This window comes from Meleagris gallopavo, chromosome 8 (assembly GCF_000146605.3).
Source record: "Meleagris gallopavo isolate NT-WF06-2002-E0010 breed Aviagen turkey brand Nicholas breeding stock chromosome 8, Turkey_5.1, whole genome shotgun sequence".
Classification (NCBI taxonomy): domain Eukaryota; kingdom Metazoa; phylum Chordata; class Aves; order Galliformes; family Phasianidae; genus Meleagris; species Meleagris gallopavo.
The window spans coordinates 4,823,845-4,846,785 of record NC_015018.2 but is presented as its reverse complement, the minus strand read 5'-3'; the positions used below and the strand labels follow the sequence as shown (position 1 = coordinate 4,846,785).

The 22,941-nt window shown below is 42.6% G+C and overlaps 1 protein-coding gene and 1 long non-coding RNA gene across 3 annotated transcripts in view; one reads left to right on the top strand and one right to left on the bottom strand.

Annotated features, from left to right (window-relative positions):
* Nucleotides 1-22,941, bottom strand: part of CDHR1 (cadherin related family member 1) — a 34,413-nt gene that overhangs the window by 5,333 nt on the left and 6,139 nt on the right. The window contains exons 4-16 of the mRNA XM_010714160.3: nt 22,872-22,922; nt 21,787-21,876; nt 21,271-21,357; nt 20,293-20,409; nt 19,002-19,145; nt 17,719-17,797; nt 14,958-15,058; nt 13,540-13,743; nt 10,231-10,383; nt 7,940-8,104; nt 5,931-5,998; nt 3,365-3,593; nt 2,232-2,486 (exon numbers count right to left, since the gene is read on the bottom strand). Coding sequence (XP_010712462.1) covers nt 2,232-2,486; nt 3,365-3,593; nt 5,931-5,998; nt 7,940-8,104; nt 10,231-10,383; nt 13,540-13,743; nt 14,958-15,058; nt 17,719-17,797; nt 19,002-19,145; nt 20,293-20,409; nt 21,271-21,357; nt 21,787-21,876; nt 22,872-22,922 — 1,743 coding nt within the window. The remainder of the gene's footprint in view (nt 1-2,231; nt 2,487-3,364; nt 3,594-5,930; nt 5,999-7,939; nt 8,105-10,230; nt 10,384-13,539; nt 13,744-14,957; nt 15,059-17,718; nt 17,798-19,001; nt 19,146-20,292; nt 20,410-21,270; nt 21,358-21,786; nt 21,877-22,871; nt 22,923-22,941) is intronic.
* Nucleotides 10,624-17,762, top strand: LOC104911882. Of its 2 annotated transcripts, none has more exons than XR_004160449.1 (4): nt 10,624-12,254; nt 14,022-14,186; nt 16,879-17,170; nt 17,676-17,762. It is a non-coding gene; the product is annotated as an uncharacterized LOC104911882 (long non-coding RNA). The 2 variants fall into 2 exon arrangements; XR_002116993.1 differs by having other exon boundaries at nt 10,625-12,254; nt 17,270-17,723.

Sequence of the window (22,941 nt, the reverse complement as noted above, 5' to 3'; positions counted from 1 at the left end):
AACTAAAAGAACCTTTTTTCAGCTGGAGCACAGAGGAGGGAAATGGACATTCATAACAGTCAGAGAGAGAGAGAACACACAGTGTCCCCTAAACCAAGAGCCCCGACTCCCTTCACCACGTGCTAGCAGTAATCATGAAGTGTCTGGGGCGCAGGGAGCGAGCAGCAGCCTTCTACACTGCCGTGATACATCACTCAAGTGGAAGATGAAATTTGTGAGTGCTTTGTCAAATCACTACAAGCAATGAAAGAAGTAGTGGAGAAATGTACAGAAGTTTCAGAGGACAGATGTTACATCAGATTAGTACTCCAGATCCTGCTGAAGAGACCTACTCAACTGAAGAAGGAGGATGCTGTTGCTATTTCAGCTTATGCGTTAGGACTTGGCAGGGAGAAGAGCCTGGGAAGAAGGCATAGCTGTGTTTGAGAGGTGTCTGTGTCTTCAGAGCCCTCTCTGCTTCTCCTTTACACTTTACTGGGACAGAGACTCCCTCACTTTGTGCCAGATTTGTATCCCTGGGTTGAAAGGAAGCAGAGACGGGTTGTTGTAAGAGATACCTTCATTACATCAGGTGCTTATGTTGCTTCACACATTAGAAAGAAATTCAAGGAACTGTTAATCCCAAAGCACTAGATACTCCTTTTTTTCCTTCCAGATATCCTTCATCCACAAGTGTAGATGCTGAAAACTTCAGCTCAGGTATGTATCATCTCCCCCCAGCAGAGGAAGCGTAGGGCTGTCTCACTCCCCTCAGCACCCCTCAGCCCTGTACCTCAGCCCCTACGGAGCCCCAGTGCTGCAGCCTTGGTGGGTTGATGCCAAGAGCAGGGATGGGGAGCTCCTCCTGCACATTTGGTATTCAGTTTACCTTGTTAATGAGCAGAAGTGCTCTCTGCTGAAACTTAACTTCCAGCAAGCTCTGAAACATAATCAAGGAGTGTAATATAAATCCACCTGATAAGGAATATCAGTGGAAAAAAAAGGAGGCAGAGAAAACAGAAAAAAATAATTTGGTTGCATCTTTACCCAAGAAAAAAGAGAAGGTGGTGTGTGTAGGAAGAGATTTGTATGTTTACCCAGTCTGTGCTTGGTCCAGTGGCTAATGATGTGGATCTCATCCATATCATTTCCTCTTTGCTGGTGCCTACTTAAAGACACGGCAAGTAACAATGAATAATAATCACATAAGCATGCACTGCTCACCATAAATCGCTCCTTGTTCTTTGGTAGATGATAAAGTTGGACTAATGAGAAAGTCAACCTATGTGTTCTATCTTGTAGAGTCATCTCCTTTGTCTGCTAATAATACTGAAATTACAAAACTCATATTCAAATTTCTACATACTTAACAAAAATCTGTGAAGTCTCCTTGCTATTCCTGCACCACTAATTTTGATTTGCAAGAGTGTTCTGACATATCTCACTCAGTCCCCAGCCACTTTTCAGTCACTTTTTGTAGGAGAAAAGTTTTTTTTTTCCTTTTTGAGCGTGAACAAAAGATCAGAGACTTGGCGGTCAGCATTTATTTTTACTCTCAGGAATCTATAGTCCTTAATTTTCACCTGTCCCTAACCATCAAATGCAAGAAACTCATAATTGGAGGACTGGAAGGCATGTCATATAACAAGAACTGGCAACACTGGACTGTTAAACTTGAAGAAGGGGAGGTTAAGAGGTGAACCTAATGCTTTCTACAACTTTGTGAGGAGAGGAAGTGGAGAGGTGTTATTTCCTCCCAGCTATCTAGTGGCGGGATGCATGTGAATGGCTCAAAGCTGCATCAGGGGAGGCTCAGATTGGACGTTAGGAAAAACATCTTTGCCAAGATGGTAGTCAGACACTGAAACAGGCTTCCTGTGTGTTTAGGAGGCATTTTGATAGTGCTTTAATGCTTGGGTCAGTCTCAAAATACTATGACAGACGGTTGGACTCAGTGATCTTTGTGGACCATTTCAATTGAAACTATTCTATTCTAGCTCACGTTATGCTCCTACCTTTGTACCTTCGCAGCTTTTCTGACCAAAATACCTTCTACATTTGTGTCTGTGGAATGTTCTGTGCTACAGAGCTACCAAAGAAAGGAGAAGCGGTTGCAGGCAACATTTTTTCCTGATGATTTCAATTCCTGAACCGTTTTTAAAGTTGTCTTGGAAATGAAACAAGCAATAGGTACACTTTGGTGCCTCTCAAGAATCATCCCACCTGAGAATTTTTCTAAAATGTTTTCTTACCTCCTCCGTGATATCAATCTTCAGAACTGCTGTGGTACTGAAGGACGGGGAGCCTCGGTCTTTGGCCTGCACCACCAATGACCATATGCAGTCTTTGTTCTTTGTAATGTTGTGGATGATGTCCAGGGAACGGATATAGGACTTCAGCTTGATTTCCCCCGTGCTTTGGTCTATATCAAACACATTGGCTGGATCTGCTTGCATGATGGAATAATCCACAATGTTGTTTGGTTCTTCTGCGTCTTGATCTATAGCCTGGTAATGAAAGTGTAGAGAACAAAGATGACAGTGCTCGTGTCTTTGCCCAATGACAAAACTTTAGAAGTTTCTGAGCATTAACTTCTGGTAATATCCATGCAGTAAAATTACTGGTCTGTTTAAGTTTGGCCTTGGAAACAAATTATCCTTTCCTGACATCAGCTGTGCTATGTTTACTTGTGAAAAACATCAGCGCTAGCAATGTAGCATTCTGTAAATGATATCTATTTGAGATTAGAGGAAAGAAGAGGGAAAACTGTACAGTGCAAATGGTCCATTGCTAGGGACTATCTCATGCAGTGTTGTGGACAAAAGTTGAAGTGAATAGAGAACAATGGGATTAGCTCCATGCACTTTATAGGTGCCTTAAGTTTTTGCTGTAGTATTTATTCTACTCATGCTAGGTGTTGCATATTCAGGCTTTACTATATATGTTCAAATAGGTGTAACATAGGTTCTGCTCCTTCACCTGTGAATTGCTACTGCAATTATTTTCAAACCCTGTTCTGCACTGGATCACTATGTACAGTTCTGCAAAACGAAGGGAAAGAGCACAGTGGCATCACAGGAATGTTAAGTAAGTTGGGTTTCTTATGATCACTGTATAATTCAAGATTCTCCAGCAGCTAACAGTTCAAATGCTGTAATAGAACCATATCTTCTATCTATAGAATTTTATTTCTACTTTCCAGCAATCTGTAAATACTATTTTTCCATGCTGTAATGCATTTGTTACATACAAATGGATGTGAAGAGTAAAGCCTCAGGAAAAGGCAACTTTCAGGCATTCGTCATGATAATCCCTGAGCAATAAACTGCATAGCTGGGGCTTTTCCAAAGCACTGTGCTTTGTGACACGCTATGTTCTTTCTCACCTCTATCTTCACTGGTGACCCAATGATCATCGTCTTTTCCTGGATGTTTTCATTGAATTCCGGAGAGTGGTCATTGACATCTAGCACAGTGATAAACACTTCAGCCAAGCTGTATTTCCCATCTGTGTCCTCTGCTTTCACGTAGAAATTATACTTTGAGTTCACTTCAGCATCTAATACAGCCCAAGGTTGGGTGTAAATTATACCTGTTGATGGGTGGATTAGGAACCTGGAAAATAAGCATTGAGAGACTTATGGGTGGTTTTTTGTTTGTTTGTTTGTTTTGTTTTCTTTTCCTTTTGGTTGCTTAGTGTGTATTTGCAGTCTAGAGTAAAGGTGGGTTCTAAACACTGAAATGATGTGCCCCAAAGATTAATATAGTTCACCAACCTCATGCCAGAGTAATGTTCCTGAGTCATTCATTCTGCTTGTCTTTAGGTCTGGAAGTCACAAAACAACCAGTGTTTGGTGTTTTTCTATTCACTGCTCATGTCATCTCAGCTGCGTTTTCTGTTATAGGCTTTGTCCTGAATAAATGCTCACCACATTGGCCTTCTTCCAGAATAATTTCTTTGCATTAAAACATTAAGGAATTGCCTATTCCTTCAGTTTATAAGAAGAGCAGTGTATTAGATCATGTTCTAAATAAATTAAGATTGATTGATGTATCCTTGATAGCTAATGGAAGTTTGCTGCATATCATTTTTAAGCTCTTTTCTTCTTAGAATGGGTAAGAAAAATAACTGTTCTCAAATCCCCAAAACTGCAGGCCAAATTATTTCTTCCAAAAATAATCACTTTTCCACAGACTGGCACTGGGATGGAGTGGGTGCTCAGATTTATTTGTAGCAAGTTCAATTCTATACAATTGTAATTACTGAGACACTGTCAAAAGTGACAAGCAAAAGCTTGGATTTATAGAGAAGTTACTAACACACTGTCATTTGTAAATGGACTACCAATGTAGGCTCCAAACAGCAGGGTTTTTAACAAATAGAAGGTTTTATATACCCTTTAATTATTGTAAAGAATGACAAAACGTTTTCTGTACTACAAATGTGAGTGCGATTGAGAGTGATTATTAAACAAGTACTTAATAACCGAGATTCATCAATTGTTTCCACTTATCTGTTAAATACAAATACTAGACCAGAGGTGGAAAGAGCTGTGCATACTCTTGGTAGGGCCTGTGCTGAGTGCCCTCTTAATGCCCAGCCCAATGAAACCTCGTAGAGAAGATTCTCACCATCCTCATCTTAATGGAAGAACAAAAACACAGAGAAGTGAAGATATTGCAGCAATGTACCCCACTCCTAAAGTCAGTTTGGAGGGAGGAGCACTGATGTAATGATTATGTCTTCAACGGCTATCAACATTCCTCTTACTCAAGTAAAAATCACTTTTCTGCCAACATAACTGCATTTGTGCTGCTGTAAAAGAAAAAAAAAAAAAGTTTCTAATTGAAAATCTCAAATCTGTGCATTCAGTGAATCTGGAGGTCCAAAACTCAAAATCAGTCCAGCCTTGGAGAGCCATGCCAGCCTGGCACAAGCAAAACAAAAACAAAAGAAAAATAAAAACAAACCCCAAACATATTTAAGAACAGAAAAAAGTCTTGATATCCTAACTTGCTTATTTGGTAGTGTAAGAACACTAAGTCTGAACATCCCCACAACTCCAACCAGAAAAAAGTAGTACCTACGCCTTTTTCTAAATCCTTTGTCAGAAACCTTAACAAGCTTTGTTGCACCAGCTGTTACATTTTAAACCACAGAAGTCTGTCTCTATGACAAGACCTTTGCCTGCTTGCCTTTATGCAGCTAGCTTAAGGACTTACTGAGTAGATCAAAATAATCCATCCTGGAAATGTTTCCATATGCGTACCTTTCTGTCTACAGAAGAGGTTCACCCTTAGCATCTTGGATTTTGGACTTTGACAATGTCTTTAAATGGCTTTCACCCTAACAAGAGGAATTCAGCTCTAACTCCTGGGGATAAAGCCTGGAGAAAAATGGATTGTGGGGATGAGTGCCTCAACAGTCTGTTCTTTTCCAGGTTCTGTGTTCAGGAGATGCAGCTTCCAGCAATGATATCTGTGACAGACTGCTGATGCTAGGCAAGGCTAGGAACTCCAGCAACAGACCAAAGCAACTGCTGGGATGCGAACAGTGTAGGCAAAACCAATGTATTGGGATGCTCTTATCCCATACTTCCCAAAGGCAGGGAAAGGGAACTTGAGATCGTTACACCATCAAATATGCGTCAAATGTCATTCTTCCCTTATGTAGGGCTATAAGGTTTAATTATATAAGATGCCTTGAACACTCAATACGGTTGGACTTCAAAGTTCAGGTTTACATCTTTGAAAGTGTTTACTTCTTTGATTTATTTTGACAGGAGTTGAAACAACTATTTGTACAGCTACACGGAAAGGGAAGCTAGAGAGCAAGGAATTTTTTTCCCCCTAGAATGGACTTTTCACAACTAGACCAACATCTCTCATTTCTCTTCCACATGTGTTTTAATAGTCTGCTCGTACGTCACTTAATTTTCTTTTTTTACTTACAGATCTGCTCCCGTTCCGTAGATAGAGTACTTGACTTCTCCCCAAAGCCCAGAGTCTGGATCTGTAGCCTTAAAAGAGAGACAGCCATATTCTTAAACTGCAAAAAGAGATGCATTCATTTTTCCTTTAAAAACAAGTCACTTAACAATGAAAAGACTTTTCCCTCCTTACGCCAGAACATTTTTAGGGAGAAGTCGCATTAACAGTTGTGCACCTCGAAAACTGTCATTTACAAATGATGATGATGATGATGATTTTTTAACGCAGGGAAAAGTTCTCCTTTGGCACAAAGAAATGCCAAAGAAATATTCCCAGGAAGGCAGCGAAGAGGCCGGCAGTCTCCTGGCCGGGCTGGTGCTTGAGGCAAGCCGCTAGATGGCTCTATTTATTGACATTTAACGCATCCTTCCTTTACGAGCAACGAAGTCGATCTCAATGGCACAAACTGCCCGCTATCAAGCTTTCCCAATTATAACTTAAGTATTAGTGCACATTCTCTGGTCAAAATAATTTACTTTATCCAGAGGATTTTTTTTTAAATCTGCTTATTTAATTGATTCAGTTTAAAGTAATGCATTTAAAAAAATTCAAGTTATTTCAAGTTATACTTAATAATCGCTTTTAATAATGCAGATACTACATCAGATGATGTTTTTGTTCTGGACTCTTGCTGGCTTCCTGTCTCAAGATTAGGGAAGCTACTGATTTAGCGACAGCAATTTCCCTAAGTCACTGTTCTTTGATAGCTTTGATAAACCACTGTACACAGTCATCAGAACTCCTGGTGGTGGGTGGCTCATTCCTCTTCCTGTTGTAAATATTTGTTGCTTCTTTTGAAAACTGGAATAATGCGTTTGATTCCCACCTAACTAAAAGCCTTGCTGGTAAGTGTTTTAAGCTTGTCAGCTTCTCTCACCTCACAATTTTGATAAGCCTATTCTCAGATCTCCTACCCTTTTGTAAAACATTCTGCATGTGCAGGATTCTCTTCATCCAGCGAATCTCGCTTTGTGAAATATATTTATGAATGCAGATCAAGCACTGAGTTGATGCCACTTGAAAATAAACTTCACATGGAATCTTCAGCTATGTTGCCCTTTTCACCTTGGCTCAGAATAGTTAGTTTTGCTTCTTTTGCAAACTTTTTATAATTTGTTGTTGTTATGTACCTTGTGGCATTGCCTACTTTTCCTGCTGCAAATACAGTGGTGTATGGAGTCAAGGTGACCTTGTTTTGTCTGCCAATCCCCGTGCAGCCAGGAGCTCTGGGATGCGAGATGTGTCTCTCAGCAGCTGCATTGAAGAGGTGCAGCTTGCATTCTAATGGCTGGAAGCTTGACTCCGGCACAGCACCCATATAATGCTCTGATTTTCTTTTTATGAAAATGTGAGATACAAGAAAATTTATAGGCATATTATTCCCTCTGTGAAGAGATGCTTACAGGAATCTTTCTTTCCCAGCTCTAAGCATTTCAGTGTCATAGCCTTCCCTTAATAACTGTCTAATTAGGCATGGAGCAGCCAGACTCTTCCCAGGAAGAGGAGACTAATACCCACTAAACAGCCATCTTGTTTTCTTTTTACTTGTACTTAAGCAAGCAAATCCAGCAAATGTAATTCTGCTTAGCCATAACCAAATATTTCCATTGGACACGGATTTGACTGGTGCCTTCCTAGTACTCACTGATCATGTGATTTGTCTTAAAAGCAGATGGCCTTTAATTCAAACAGAAATCAATCAATAAATAAAATCTGTTGTTCTGAAAAACAGTTTAACAATATTGATACATATATATGAAAAATATTTATCAATATTTTAAAAAAATATTATTATCTTGTTGATTCTGGAAAGGAACTGGAGCTGAATCCAGAAGCTAAGTGGCAAGCTGGCCTTTTAGGATCCCTTCCAACTCAAACAATTCCATGATTTTATGATTTTTAAGGCCTTCGGACTGTCTGCACAAATAGCTAGAAAAGAGAAAAATTATTTACAAGTGAGTAAAACTTACAGTTACAGCAACTACATTTGAGCCCCCTGGAGAGTTCTCAGGGATCCTGGCAATGTAGTAATCAGAGGAGAACTTTGGGACATTGTCATTGGTATCTAGGAGACGTATCGCTACGTCAGCCGTCGAGCTGAATTTCTCTGGTGTGTTCACCTCTATTGCAAGAAGCTACAGAAAAAGAAACAGAAAATGACTACAAAGCATATATTATTACTTCTTAAAGGAACATCCTAGTGGAAGCTTTGAGCTTCAGATTGCACAGAAGTGTTGCTGTCACGGAGCTCTTGCCCACTTTGTGCAGCTCCTGAGCTGAGGGCTGTGGGATCTCCTCTTCCCCATGCGTTGGAGGAAGGCTGCATCGCCCACAGGTGACAGGGCTTGGAGAGAGAGTTTGAAGTAGGTGGGGAGAAGGCCATCTCAGCATCATCTTTTGGAACTGTTCCTACTGTGTAAACAGGTGTAATGGCTGGGAATAAAAGCTACGGGATTCCTGAAGGCATGCGACCTGAAGGATTGCTAGAATTACCTCAGGGCCCATATGTTCTCAAAGGAGAGCTTGTTGCCGTGTCTCTGCAAACTTGTGTGCTTGGGAGATTCAGAGGGTGTTTTAGCAAAATAAATTTTTGAAAGTAGAGTCAGACATCACCGAACTCGCATGTGAGAAATCAGCTCCTAGATCAGCACACAGATAAAATCTTACTGCTTATGATGCACGTGGTGCTGTAACAAAATTATAGCATCTGCAGTGAAATCATCTTTGGTGATAGAACCTGCCCATCCCAAAGTGCCTTCTGATAGCTTAGTGCTTTGACTTTCTATTTACGTTCATTTTCATTCCTTCTCCTTTCAGCAGCCACTGAAAGGTCCGGCCCTGTCAGCGCACCTGCAAATTCTTCCCACAGGGTGGGGTTTTTGTCGGATTTCTGATCTGCAATGTATTATGCAGTGCTATATCCTTCACTACAAGCAGAGAGAGAAAAAAAAAAAAGCTAAAACTGTTACTTCACAGGACTGCATAGCAGCAATTAATACAAGTGCCAGAAAAGTAGACAGATATAACCTTAAAAGTGGCAGGAGATTCTTTAAAATCGACTTTGATTTTGGCAACCGAAGTGAATTGCAGCTGCATCTGGTCCCAGTCTGCGGGAGATGCGAGTGCCTGCAGACGGCGGATGGTGGGTTTGGGCTCTCCTCGAGGAGGGACGTGATCTGAGCTGAAAATGAAGGGGGTCCTCATGGCCGATGGAATTTAAAAGCCATCCCTGAACAGGAGGTGTATTTTCTCTGGCAGCTTTTGCCTCGGGTGGCGCTTTGGTGCGCCTTCCTGTCAAGTCTGCTTTAATATCTCTCTGGCATTTTGCTGTTCAGTTACAAACCAGAGAAACGGAGTTGTTGTTTGTAGGAAAAAGAATTAAAAAAAAAAGAGAGAAGATACTAGCTTCTCAAAGCTGCTGTGGGATACATGTTAAATAGAAATAAGAGCGTGTTTCACCCTAAAGTCTACACAGAATGACTAGACTAGATTAGCAACTAGAACTGGATAGAAAGCAATTTTGACTTCTCGAGGAAATGGAGAAGGCCACGAAGTCTTTATAAAGTATTTGCTCAAATGCATCGTTACCATATCATCCCACTGCACCTTCTTCATTTGGAATTTAGACAAAGGCTCTGCATTTTTGGCAAAATCATTTGATATTTCTTCAGCAAAGATAATAAAACAAAAGTTTCCAGCATTCGGATGAATGCTGGCTCTTGCGTGGCTGGCTTGGAACATCAGTGAGATGGCCCCAGATCGGTCTGCAAAGGGCCACGCAGGGGAGATACACTTTGACAAAGGCAGTGAGCAGTTTTGGGAAATTATCTTCTGGTCAGATGAGGTCTTTGGCCCACCAGTATTCAAAGTATGATAATGAACTGAATTACTTCTGACTAAGCAGGTGAATTTCTGGCTCCGGGGAAATTAGAATTTCATCCTGTGAACCTAGCACTGTAAAAGTAGAAATAACACCCTTGGAGTTAAGTCTGGAATGACTTGGACAACATGCAATTTCCACTGATACTTAATACTCAACAGCTTGTACTGTCTGGAGTAAATTATCCCATAAACGGATCCATTAAGCCTTTCAGAAGTTGATGAAACAGGAGGAAATGAGTTTCCTTTCTATCGAATATAAAGTCAGTGACATATAATCAGATAGCTCCGGGTGGACAGAGGAGATAAATCCCATCGGATTTGTCAGCCATCATACGCATATCAGACACGTGAGCAGAGAGGGTCCAGAAAGCACAAGTACCTTAAAGGTTAAGACCTTGTATTTTTCATAGTCAATAGCAGCAGAATTTTCCACTATTATTGTAACCTGAGCCTCATTCAGGACCGTCTGGGGAACGACTCGGAAAATGCCGCCGGGTCCGACGAGACGGAGGTTGAATTTAGCGTTGGCTCCCTGTGAAGAAAAGCAGATACTGCATTGCTTTTGGTGAATGATGCATTTCTTACAGCTTAAGCTGGCTCTGTTTCTTCAAGATGTATGAAATTAGAATCGGTCTTACTGCTGAGAGCCTTCTGTTCTCCATACCTAGGGAAAGAAGCTTAGCTATATAATCGCTCCAGCCCTGGTCACGAGACAGACGTAACTTTTCTGTAAATAGATAGACAAGCTTGGTTATTCTTCCAGTCATAATGGGAAAACCCTGCAGCAGGGCTGGCTAGGAAAAGCAATCTTTTGGCAAGAAGTTTTCAGCTCGCTGCCTCGTGCTGCAAGATAATGCAGGCGAGAGGGACGTCACCGCTCGCATACGAGCGAGGAAGTTCTGCCTTCTCCTGGTCCCTGCTGAGGGGAGATGACTGACCTGCCCAAGCCGGGACGATGGATCTGTCAAAAAATCCAACCTGTGGCTTAAGAGCTCACATCCCAGAATGACACAGAGGCCTGAAAATGTGCAATTTCCAAACAGAAGTGGGACCTGACATTTTGCACTGACTGGGTTAAACTGGCCCTGAGTTGTGGCCTCCGAGCCTTTTGGAAGTCGGCACACCTGGGAGCAGAATGAAATGTGACACACATCTGACAGCTCCAGGTGAAAGGAAAGCCCAAATCCCAGCATATAGATAAACTTTCTAGACAATAGAGGACAAAAGAAGTGGTGATACCTAGGTTAGCAGCTCTGGTGTGTGAGATGGCAACGGCGTGCCAGAGTGCCAGACAAACTGTTTAAAATCAGCTGGAGCATGGAGAAGAAAAAATGAAGTGGGATTCCTACATCTCTGCCTTACAAGGAAGCCCACTGAACTACGTTTATAACGTCACTGCTTTCTCCGGCAGTAAAATGATTACACTGGGGCAACAAGCCGCTATCCCTGCCCAGCTGGTGCTGCGTTCTGCCCCCACAATCAATCTTGTGGTGAAGAATTTCTAATAACAACTTTTGAACAGGATAATTTTGCTTTTCCATTCCTGAGGGTCGTTACAAGCAGTTCCCGCTGCAGCCCTGCCCCGTGTCAAGACAAAAAGTACTCCGTGGTAGATCCCAAGGAAACAGGAGTAATCCTGGATCTAAGTACAGTGGTCTGAGTCGGCCAGTTACAAAAATCCCCACAGCTATACAGGAGACAATGGGCTTCCTTCTGCCAGGCGGTACAGCACGCAAAGCAAAGCCAGAGCTGCTGGACTGCAGGGAACGGTGCCGGTGGGGAAATGTGACTGTCTGACTGCGAGAAGTCCTCTGCGCTTGAACTTGATGCTGCCAGGGAGAGCGCTGCCTCCCTTCAAAGGCTCAGTAATTTTTGACAGTGTTATCCACTGAGCCCAGATCTGCACAGAGTAAGCCTTGCTACGCATAGCAAAGCAGACAGCCGGGGGACAGAGGAGCAATGCAAGGGACAATGACACCAGGCCTTTAGTAGCATCTGCTGGCTGAAGAGAGGGGGATGAGAAATTTCTGTGTGATGTTCTTGCAAGATGGCATTTCCATCAAACTGTAGGCCTGAGACGGGCTGTGATTGTGGCTTCCTTCTCACCTGGACCACCCGAGACATCAATGGTTGTTAGAGACATAAGTCTTTATAGGGGGGAAAACATTGCTTTCTGTGTCTTTAAACAGTATCAGTCAGTAATGGAAACACTAAATCAGGGACTGAACCAGTGATGGAGCACCTGATAGGAAGGCAGGGCCAGCACAGGTGTATGCAATGCAGCTGAGTGGCTGGAAGGGCTGGAACCAGGATCCACCCCTTCCCAGACCTCATTTAAGGGTTGGCAGTGGAAATGCTAGCCTTTCCCACTGGGGATCCCTGCCTACCTGAGGCCTTCCAAAGGTAAGCAGCTCTTTTTCTTCATTTAAATGTCTGTTGCTGCTGTGTTTGGGCTAGTTTGCATTTGCTGTAACCAGAGACTTTGCTACCCTGCTATTATCATGGCGCTTTCTATCCTATGATAGCATTACAAAATCCTATCCCTACAGAGTGATGTTGTATGTTGTACTAGGAAGCTTCTTGAGAAATTTGAACTATTAGCTGTATTTTCTGTTTAGTTTATAGCCTAATATGTAGCCCTGAGTATTTTATCAGTCTAGGTAATACGTATATATTTGGTCTCCAAATAAAAGAGATGAGTTTTGTTTCTTTTCTTCTGTAGTAACATCCTCAGTGACAACAGTAGGATAGATAAAGCACTGTTTTGAAAACAGTCCTTTAACTGCTTGCTGCAGTGCAGTTGGAGGGAGGTGGAAGAAGCCGGTGGGTTTGGTAGAATACAATACAGTCAAAACAGCACAATACTGAGAGCAGTTGAATAAAAGCGCTCTTTCCAATGGCAATACAGTTATCAGATGCATTAATCTCTCTCTTGTTGCTGCCTACTCTAAGACTAACTTGGATGGATGCCCTTCCTGCAGTATTTAGCTTAGGGATCCCATAGCAACCGTCGCAATAGTATCTGTGAGTGTCAGGGGTCAGTTAGATATTGGGCTGAGATGGATGGAGTTGTCTTTTCTTTTCATTTGATTAGTTAGTTTGGCGCTAGCATAATTTCTAAGATGACCTAAAAGTATCACTCCAATGGGAACGATATATCAAAGCACAAATTACAGACTCTGGTTGTAACATAAGCTCTAGAAGGATAATTGGTTGCCATAAATACAATGTAAGGGCATGGAAGGTATTGTTTCCAGAGGGGTTATAAAAGGTACAGACAGAAACTTAAAGTACTTAAGGTTACTAAAGCGATTGGGGCTTTAGTAGTTATCTAAAGGGAATATGTTATGCTGACAGCAACTGAACATAACCAACAGGCAAAAGAAATACATGAAGACTTTTCAGTTTCAGTGGCCTCGAGGGGTGAGCTGCAAATTTGGGACCGCTGCTCTTTTCTCTGACATAATGGTCAGACTAAATGACGTATGACAAACTAAATATGCCTTAGAGTCCAAATTCTCTGTGGTAATGGTCCTGGCAAGTATTTTGCCTGCCCTAAACTTTCTGGGAATGCACGTGAAACAATTCAGTGCTAAAAAAAAAAAACCGAAGGCTTGACATTTTTTGCTCTGATGTCCCTTTCTATCTTTGTGAAAATTGAGCAGGAAAACTCACAGTTTCCACATACCTGATCTGAATCATTGACAGTAATCTTCAGTCCTCTCAAGATTTCACCCTCTGGGGGATGTTCGTACATGGTCAGTTCAAATCTGTTCTGGGGACCGCTTTCTCCATGAAATGTTGGCGGATGGTTGTTGAGGTCGACCACCCTTATAGTCACCGTGGCAAAGGCATATGCTGAGATATCCCCTTCTGGGCTGACTTCTGATGCCTGGACAAAGTTAAGAGAGAGAAAAGAGATGAAGGAATATTCCCTTCTTAGCTGCAGCTGGCTCGTTCCTTAGTTCCATGTTTGGGTCTTGTTTTGCATGCACAAATCACCCTAACAGCAGTTTTGTACAAGCATTCATAGCCTTATGTTGCTGTAGAAACCTCAGTCCACCTTGCAGTGGAGTTCAAGATGATTAGAAAGTGTGGTAATAATTCAGTCCCAACCAGATCTGATGGGGAAAAAAAATCATCTTTTGTGAGCTTTGTATTTCACCCTAGGTAAAAAACAGTCCTCCAAAGACAGATAACTTGATACAGACAAGATAATTGCTTGCCCAAGGTATTTATGAAATGGAAAAGGAAGATGAACTTGACGTTTGCTGGGTACCACAGGTATGTAACTGGCTCAGTACTGGAAGGGCAGCAGCTTTGGAACTCTGAGAGGTAAGATGTATTTGCAGTATTCAGGCTGTGTGAAATTTGAAAGAGCAAAAGGACAGTTGTGTTCTCTGATTTGCAATTCTGCTTTGCCATCTGGATAGGCTTCATTTAAGCTGGGTGTAGGTTGTACAGATGAGCAAATCTAGCTGCTGTTTTTATTAACTGAAAGACAAAATTGGTTTAAATGAAACTAATGCAGACTAATTTACCACCTTCAATCTAAGGTGTTTATTCTGACAGGACAGAAACTGTTGGAACAAAACACATCCCTAACGGGCATGTTTATGTTGAAAGGGCTTAAAAACAAAGGTGCTGGTCTGCTGAACCCCTCTGAAGAATTACTCTTCAGCTGTTTAGAGCATGCCAGATTTAAGGCAATGCTTAATTAAATTCCTTACCACACTCGCTGTCTTGCCTTTGAACTATTAGGCTGTTCACTCATTTGGCGTTACAGCTCTGCTGTGTAAAAATGTGATGGGTTTCCCTAAGAAATTGTTGTCTTTGAGGATGGAAAGAAAGATCCTCATCTTGATGTAGATGCAGTTAGAACTGATAGCAGTAGCCAAGGTGCAGCATTACTTTGACTAGATATTAGGGGGATTTGTAAGTTATTTCTAAACTCCCATATGTATCACTGTATGGATTGCAATGCCTCTGGTCACACCAAGACAAGGAACCACATGAACAACTAGCGGGAGATTTCCCCACGAGGGGTCTGCCAGGAAGGGGCGGTAGCAGGGTAAACGGAGTGCAGCCAGGGCCCTCAGTACGTACCTGAACTCTTAATTCATATACTTCTTTCTTGAGCTGATTTGGACTTTTTATAACGGAAATGGCTCCGGTGGTGTTGCTGATTTCAAAAGAACCTTCACTTCCTGCAATAAACCAAGATAGTCTAGTTACATGCCGTTTTCTGTTTCTTGAACCAGCATGGTATGCTTAATGAAGTGTGCATTTAGTATATTTGTCTGGATGTGTATCCACTGCTATCGGAGGCTATTTTTGAAAAGTGAAGCATTTTTATGCCTGATTGTAGTATGATAAGAGCACAGATGAGGGCCAACAAGAGTTTACTCTTCTAGGAGCAGCTAGGCAGAGCTCTGACCCCACAGGCAGCTGCCCTTGCTTTTCACTCTTCCATGCTGGCAAGGTTCCCTCCGAGCCTCAGCAACCAGGCATGCACATTTCATTTTCCTTTCTGTTATGCTGCCTTGTTTACATGCTGGTTTAGTTTAAAAAAATAAATAAATAAACACTACTCATTTTAATTAGCAAATGCACACATAATTAATTTTCTGAGCAACAAGAACATCACTCTCGCTAATATCAGCTAACGTGAGGAGTTGGACAATTTATGCTAAAGAAGCACAGTCATGCTTTCTGTGAACAGCGTCTTGGGAGAAGCATCTTCTGGCTTTAAACATCCAATTTGTTAAACGACACTCATCTTGCAAGGCTGGCCTTCATGAAAATGGACTTAGGAAAATCTAGAGTAAAGCCTAGGCTTTCTTTCACAGAGGTTGAGACAGCTCCGCAGGCAGGATGGGGCTGCAAGCTGATTTTGATCCATGCAGCGTGACTTCCATCTTTCTGAACAGAAGACCAGTTACAGGGCTTTGATCCCTTTACACCCGGTGAATTTGCCCTGCTCAGGGAGGGGACGGCCAGCATCTGGGGACCCATTCTGCCCTATGAGAGCCTGCATGCAGTCTCACCCGTAGGATTGGCCACAGGTTCTGCTTTGTTGCAGAGCCTACCACGGAAAGCAGATGAGGGGAAAACCCTGAAAAAAGGAACTTGAGGCTTTTAGAAAGAAGGATGACCATCTGAAAGCCCTGTCACTTTCATTTCTCTCTAACTCAATTCCAATGCTTATTTGTAAACCATCTGATAGAATCCCATTTTGCTAATACCTGTAGTAATTGCAACTTCTTTAAAGTATATTAGACACAACATTGAACAGGTTGACACATCTAGGAGGTCAATTATTAAGATACATTGGCCTGGAAAGCACGTCCTGACTGAGAAGGAGCTGAAATCAATAGTAGTTTCAATCCAAAATACCACACTTTGTCTATGTCCCTATGTTTCAGGAAGAGAAACTGATAACTCAGGGTATGTGGCACTGCACATGTTCCTCTATTTTGCATTTTTAGAGGGTTAGAGTACTTTCTAAAGTTGTCCTACGTGCTCTAGATAAAAAAAAGTCTTAAAATAAATATTTCCCATTTGCTGATTTTTTTCTCTTTTTTTTTTCCCCTTCTCCCCACCTTCTCTTCTCCAGGTTGAAGAGTCCCAATTTTCTCAGCCTTCCCTTGTATGGGATGTGTTCCAGGTCCCTCATCTTTGTGGCCCTCTGATGGAATATCTCTAAGAGAATTCTGTCTTTATCTGGGGACACAAGAGCTGGACATGGTACTTCAGATGTGGCAGAGTAGAGGGAGAGGATCATCTCCCTTCACCCAATGGCCAAGCTCTTTTTAGTCTGTCCCATGTTTCTTTGACAGCTTCCCTGGTTCATCTGCCTTGGCGTATTTTCCTTCAACTGTTTTTTTTTTTTTCCCCTTGTTTAGCTTCTTTCTGTAACACTCCTTTGTTTTCATTCCTCATTTTCCACCTTTCTTTTTACCTTTTCCTCATTTTTCATCTGTTTTCCTCTTCTGCAGCCCCTATTCTACCTATTCTCTTTCATCAGGGAGAAGGAACTTATTCAGCATGATCCCATCCCACATCAAGATAAAATCTGAACTTCAACCCTCTCCGTCCGCTCTAGACATCTAGACAAATGATTTAACACATGGAAGAATTTCCCGAATAGCTCTGCAACTGAACTTGACATTTCTTGCATGAAACTGTGAGGTCCTGGGAATCTGGGTGCCCAGTTATCGTGGAAGTCCTGTTTTGAAGGAAGAAACAACCAAATGAAACTAAAGGTTTAGCTTGGAGCTAAGCGGTTGACTTCACCTGCTAATGAGTCATCAATTCCGGTAAGGTTTGCATTTATACCATTGAAAGACAGGCCACAGACGCCCTCAGTAGACCTAACGAAAAGTATTACTGCTTTGATAATATCTACTTTGTTACAGGACGGTTGACAGATTCTCTTCACTAGTAAATATCATTTCTTCCAAGAAACCAGAGATTTGGCAGTTTATGAACCCCAGTGACAATATTAATAAGAACAATGCCACATCTGGGTCTCCCAGTGCATTTTCTCATTTCCTTGATTGAATTATAGAGATGTTCAGTGGCACCGAATGCGTCTCCCTTTGTTTTCTGAAGCAACAAGCAGGCTACTGGTGCCTAACAAATCGACTACACTAACAAATCCAAGCACAGTGCTGCGAAGCAGATACTGAAACTCAGTGAGTCTTAACTTGCTTTCCGGTAGGCATGGCCCTGGAGTTGCTAGAGATATTTGATGCTATTCCATGTGAGATTATCACAGCATTATTAACCTCTAGGCTCATCTCTCTCTAATGTCACATCTAGATTTGACTTCGCTTCAGATTTCATATAAGCCAAGTCTACTCACCGTTCACGATGCAGTAATGAATGCTGTTTGGCTTTCCTCTGTCCCCATCGAGTGCAACAACAGTGAGGACCTCGGAGCCCTGGGGAGAAATAGGGCATTATGGTTTGTGTGTTGAAATCAAAAAGCAATGAGATTACAGTCGTGTATTTATAAACTGAATTTCAGAGAGTCTTTCTGCAGTAAGGTGTCGAGAGAATGGTGGTATTTTTGCTCATGATGGGGAACCCCCTAAGGTCCATTGATTTCCAGCAAGGAGAATGTTTCTGCGAAGAGACCGTACCTGTTTGCCCAGTGCCCAGCCTCTTATCCTTTTCTTCAGATTCGGAGTAACAAATCTGAGACCCGATTGCTTCGGTTTGCTACCAAGATGCTCTGTGGCAGTTACTGGTTCCACGGTAAATACTAATTTCTGTATGTGCCTGATAGTTATTTCAAGATATATGTGTAACTCTTAGAGTAAGTCTATGTATGATACATTCTGAACATCTGTAAAGCATGCAAGTGTTACTCTGCCCTGCAGAAATGTAACAGCCTATGAACTGAGCTGCTGTGTACTGTCACACATTCATGTTGCAGTTTTGGACAAAGTGAACATGTGAACTTTGCCCATTGAGGAGGAAAATGAGGCGAATGGGGTGCTAACACACTGACAATAGTCTAAGGTTGGGTAGTTTCATAATTAGGTACGGTTTCTTATCCTATGTATGAAGAAAATTTTAATTAAAACATGTATCAGGGTGAAAGTTGATCCCTATTCAGTACTGTGCCTCTGCTTAGATGGAAAACTGATTAGTTTGCAGCTTCAGGAATGATATGAGTCTGGAAGCATCATCAGCATCAAGACTGCTGCTGTATGGCTCAAAGTGCCATAATACACTGGCTCAACTCTACCCTCTCTTTTGAGCAAATCTGACAGTAGGATGTTCTGAGATGGTGGCAAAGCTGGGAAATCACTCTACTCATTAGACTGTCAGTGATACATATAAGGAGGTGTGTCTTCAGCAGTAGGCATAGCAACAAACAATTTTAGGACAACTCTTATGTGGTTCTCCTTAGTATGCCCCTGCTTGCTTTCTTAGTGTTCTGGTGCATTTGGGCCTGGGAGGATTTCCTGGGCCTTTACTCCTGCCTAGCTGAGCAGAAAGTACCCTGTGCTACTCGGATGTCAGGATTGCCTCGGCCCAGATGAGGTATCAAGAGGATCGTGCTCTGGGCTGCCGCGCTTGTTTACCTTGGCTGAGATGTGAAAGACTGCACTTCTACAGGCCAAAACCAGTACTTACTGCAAGCGTATCCTCGTAGACATATCCATAGTAGGGAGTCCCAATGAACATGGGAGGAGTGTCCTGAACATCCTCCACGTTGACGGTAACAGTTGTGGTGGCAGAGAACACTTTGTTGTCTCCCCTCAGCTTCCCACCGCCATCCTAGAAGAGAAGTTGCTGTCAGATCCCTCTACTGAAGTATGCAGGCGATCTCGGGGAAAGTTAAACAGGTGAATGTGACCAAAGTTCCCCAGGGGGTCTTACGTGGCACAAGTGAAAGCATGATAGAGCACAAACCCAGGAGCTCTGTGACAGTCACAGCATATAAAACGTATAAAACAATCTCTGGGGATCTTACCACCATTGGCGCTGTGCTCGTGGTACAGCAGTGCCAACTAGAGAAATGCCTCACGGTTTCAGAAGCTTTTAACACCCTCACTCTTGGAGCACTGGCCAGAGGTCAGTGGCCAAGCTCGTGCGAATTGTTCTGCATGCCTGCTATGCTATTCTGGATTTTGAAGAGATTTGCTCCTTACTGCCCAAAAGCAGCATTTAACCCAAGTTCCGTTATTTCTCCTCAAATGAATCCTGCCTAAATAAATAAATAACAGGGTCCATACATTTTTCACAAAACAAGAAATGTAAAGTCACTGTAAGTAGCAGCAAAATTATTCTTCTTCCACCCATGTGACCGCCAGTCTGACAGCTTTCTGCAGGATCCTGGGAGACTTTACTTCAGAGTCTGTGAATTTTTAATGCCTGTTACAAATCCTCAGCCATGCTGCAGGCACCACACTGCTGAGAGAGACAGCGGCGAGGAAAGATTTGCAGCATCACTTGTGGGATTTGTGTGAGATCCTGCCACAACGCAGCGGAGATGTGGAAAAAAGAAACATCCACAGACTCTTCCAGAGCTCTGCCCTGTTGTGACATGGTTGCATACCAAGCAGCATCAGGGAGTCCAAAAGGACTGATGAGTCCCAAAGCTGGGGCTGCGTACGCCAGTGCTTGCTTCTGAGTGAATCTCAATGTGTGTGGGTGACTTGCTGCAGAGGAGCTCGCTGCCCTGGCACTGGAGACTGAGCTCAATGTGGGGAATCTGCCTCTGGCTGCCTCCGGATGTTGCTCGGCAGCGGGCATCGGCCAGCTTTCTGCCTCCCTCTCCACGGAACCCTCCATTCCTCCAGAACGCGGCAGAGGGAGCGACTGCTGTCTCAACAAACTTTTAAGTCAAGCTTCTGTTTGACCTAAGCTACCCTACTCAAATGCAATCCTTCACCTCCTCCAGTTGCAAAAGAAAGCTTTGTACCTTGGCTACCGCCACGACAAAATGCGTTCTTGACTTCTCGTAGTCCAGGGTGACCCCCGATTTGATGCGCAGGACGCCGCTGTGACGGTCTATTGTAAACTTATTAGCGTGGATGTTCTAGAGGAAAAGGAAAGGAGAAAGGGCAGAAGATTACAGGTATGGAAACAAGATTGCCATAGGAATTAATTTTTTATTTCATCTGCTACAGGAAAAGACTAGAATAATGATACAGTTTGGGTGAATAATGTATCTGATGAATTTCACCTCTGTGTGTTTATGAACAAATCATGAACCAGCCACGAGCCTTTCGTTATTCAGAATAAACCAGTTTCTTCAATGTGGTTTTCAAAATCTTTTCCGTAGTGAATAGACACCTACAAGACATCTGATTTTCAGAAGGGCCTAAAAATGTCTTCCTCCCCTTATGGTGAGAGTCCCTAAACGCACACCTTTGGATTTCCATATGCTATGGTCACTGTCACTCAGTTTTTGTCCTTTTGGTGACATCACTGTCTGCCCATTCCAACACCAAGAAGGCTGGTTGCAAGCGGGCATTGGCTTCGTCGGAAAGAAGACGTAGTACTCCATACTGCGATACAGCTTTCAGTTTTGCACCAGCCTGCTGCATCCAAGTACAGACAGGGTTTCCATGCATTTTCCCTTCTGAAGGAAGCTCTATCATGCTTTTGATATCCCACCTTCACACAGGGTTACAAGTTAGACTTGCTCTCCTGTTGGCCCAAAGAAGGGGCCAACAGGAGCCGTGCTGTGATGTGCAAGAGTGACAGCGGCATCCCTGCTCCGACGCCTGCCTGCCAGGCTGCACTTTGCTGCTCGACGGCAGACAATATGCGTTTGCCAAAGCTTGTTTTCTTGTGATTTCAATGCTACAGAATTGGCCCTATAGACACTGGTAGCAGCTCAATCCTCTGAATCTTAAATGAGAGATGAGTCTTAAAAGCACAGATAATACTTTACCTGCAAGAAGTAGGTGATACTTCCTCCAGAACCAGTGTCTCTGTCAACTGCCTCGATCTTAAAGATACTGCTGCCAGAGGGAGAGTTCTGTGACCAGAAAGAGGTACTACAGTGAGACAGAAGCGGCAAACCAGCAGAACTACAAGAAGTGAGAATTGAGCATGTAAGGAGACAGAGAGCGCTGGTAGAAAGAACGTAAATGAATGAGGGAACCAAACAAGCAAGAGATTAAAAATGGAGGAAACTGGAGCAGAACAAGGAAGTAAAGCTTTCTGGAATAAACAGGACGGGAAATCTGCTAAAATAGAGGGTACCCTATTTCCACTGAAACCAATTCTAAAATCACACTGTGGAACTTACCCACTAAGTAGCATGCCTTAAGTCCGAACTGACTTTGGCCAAACCCCATAACAAAAGAATGTGAGTTAGTCCTCCACATCTTGAGACTTCACTGAAAACACACCAGCCCCTCTTTACGTTCTACTGAAATACAGTATGCAAAGAAACTTTACCAACCTCTGGGACTTGGACTATGTAAGGTGTATTGATGAACTCCGGGCTCTCATCATTAGCATCTGTTACAAGAATCCTCACTTTCTCTGAAACCTGGAGTGGAATGTGAAGAACACATTATAACTCAAGCTGACTTACGTGAACCCATTCATTTGCCTATTAATGTGCGGCCAAAGGTAATCAAAAGATGTATTGTAATACATTGTCTTTGCTCTAACAAAACCGAGCATATAAAAGTGGAAAGAAAAAAAAAATAAAAAACAAACAAACAAAAAAAACCCTAGAAAATCACGAAAACCAGAATAACTAGCCGTGTGGAGAACACCCAGGTATCTCTAAAGTGAAAAAGGAGTCTCGGAGCACTTCACAGGTTATACATTGGGGTTAACTTACGCAAGTCATTTTTCTTCTTTATGGCATTCAAGCTACCATGATACTCTAGAGTTATCTGGTTTTGGGGGTGGTTAGAGGGTCACATTTCTCTGTCACCTCCAGAGATGAAGCCGAGGTCCTTTTAGTAGGAGTCTAATATCCTCACCACAGGAACATCTATCTGTAAACTGAAAATGCCAAGGAAATTTGTAGAACTAGGACCGGCTGCTCGTGCCCCATGTAGGCCTTTAATGATTAGATCAAAGCCGTGTTCAGCAGCAGACAAGAAAACCGCCTTGGCCTCAGCAAATCTTCTTAATGTCACGCCAGAGAAACACTGCGGGGGTGGAAGCCAGTCAGCTTTTGTACGTCTTACTCTGGTTCCAGTCCTGTTACACTTCTCGCAAAAAAAAAATCTTGAGCTCTTTCTTAGTTATGGGTCCCACTGAGCTAACAGTGAAACTTCAGGGGAAGCTGCTGTTATTCCGTAGCCTACTAAATCAAGTTTTCGGCTCACACGACGCTGTAGTTACCCTCACAGAGCTGGAACGAGACCTGAGTTACCGGCAGACTGCTGGCTGTTGAAGCAGGAGGTAAGGCTCTAATGAGATTATGTTTTCTGATAAAATGAGATAGTCCCCGAAAGGTAATTTAATGAAAGGAGGCACAACTGCAGGGTGAGCAGTTTGACAAGTTAGAGTAGAATTAATACTTACTGTACTCAGGCCATCTGAAATACTGACAATAACTTCAATCTCATCTTCTTTCTGTAAAACAGCAACATAC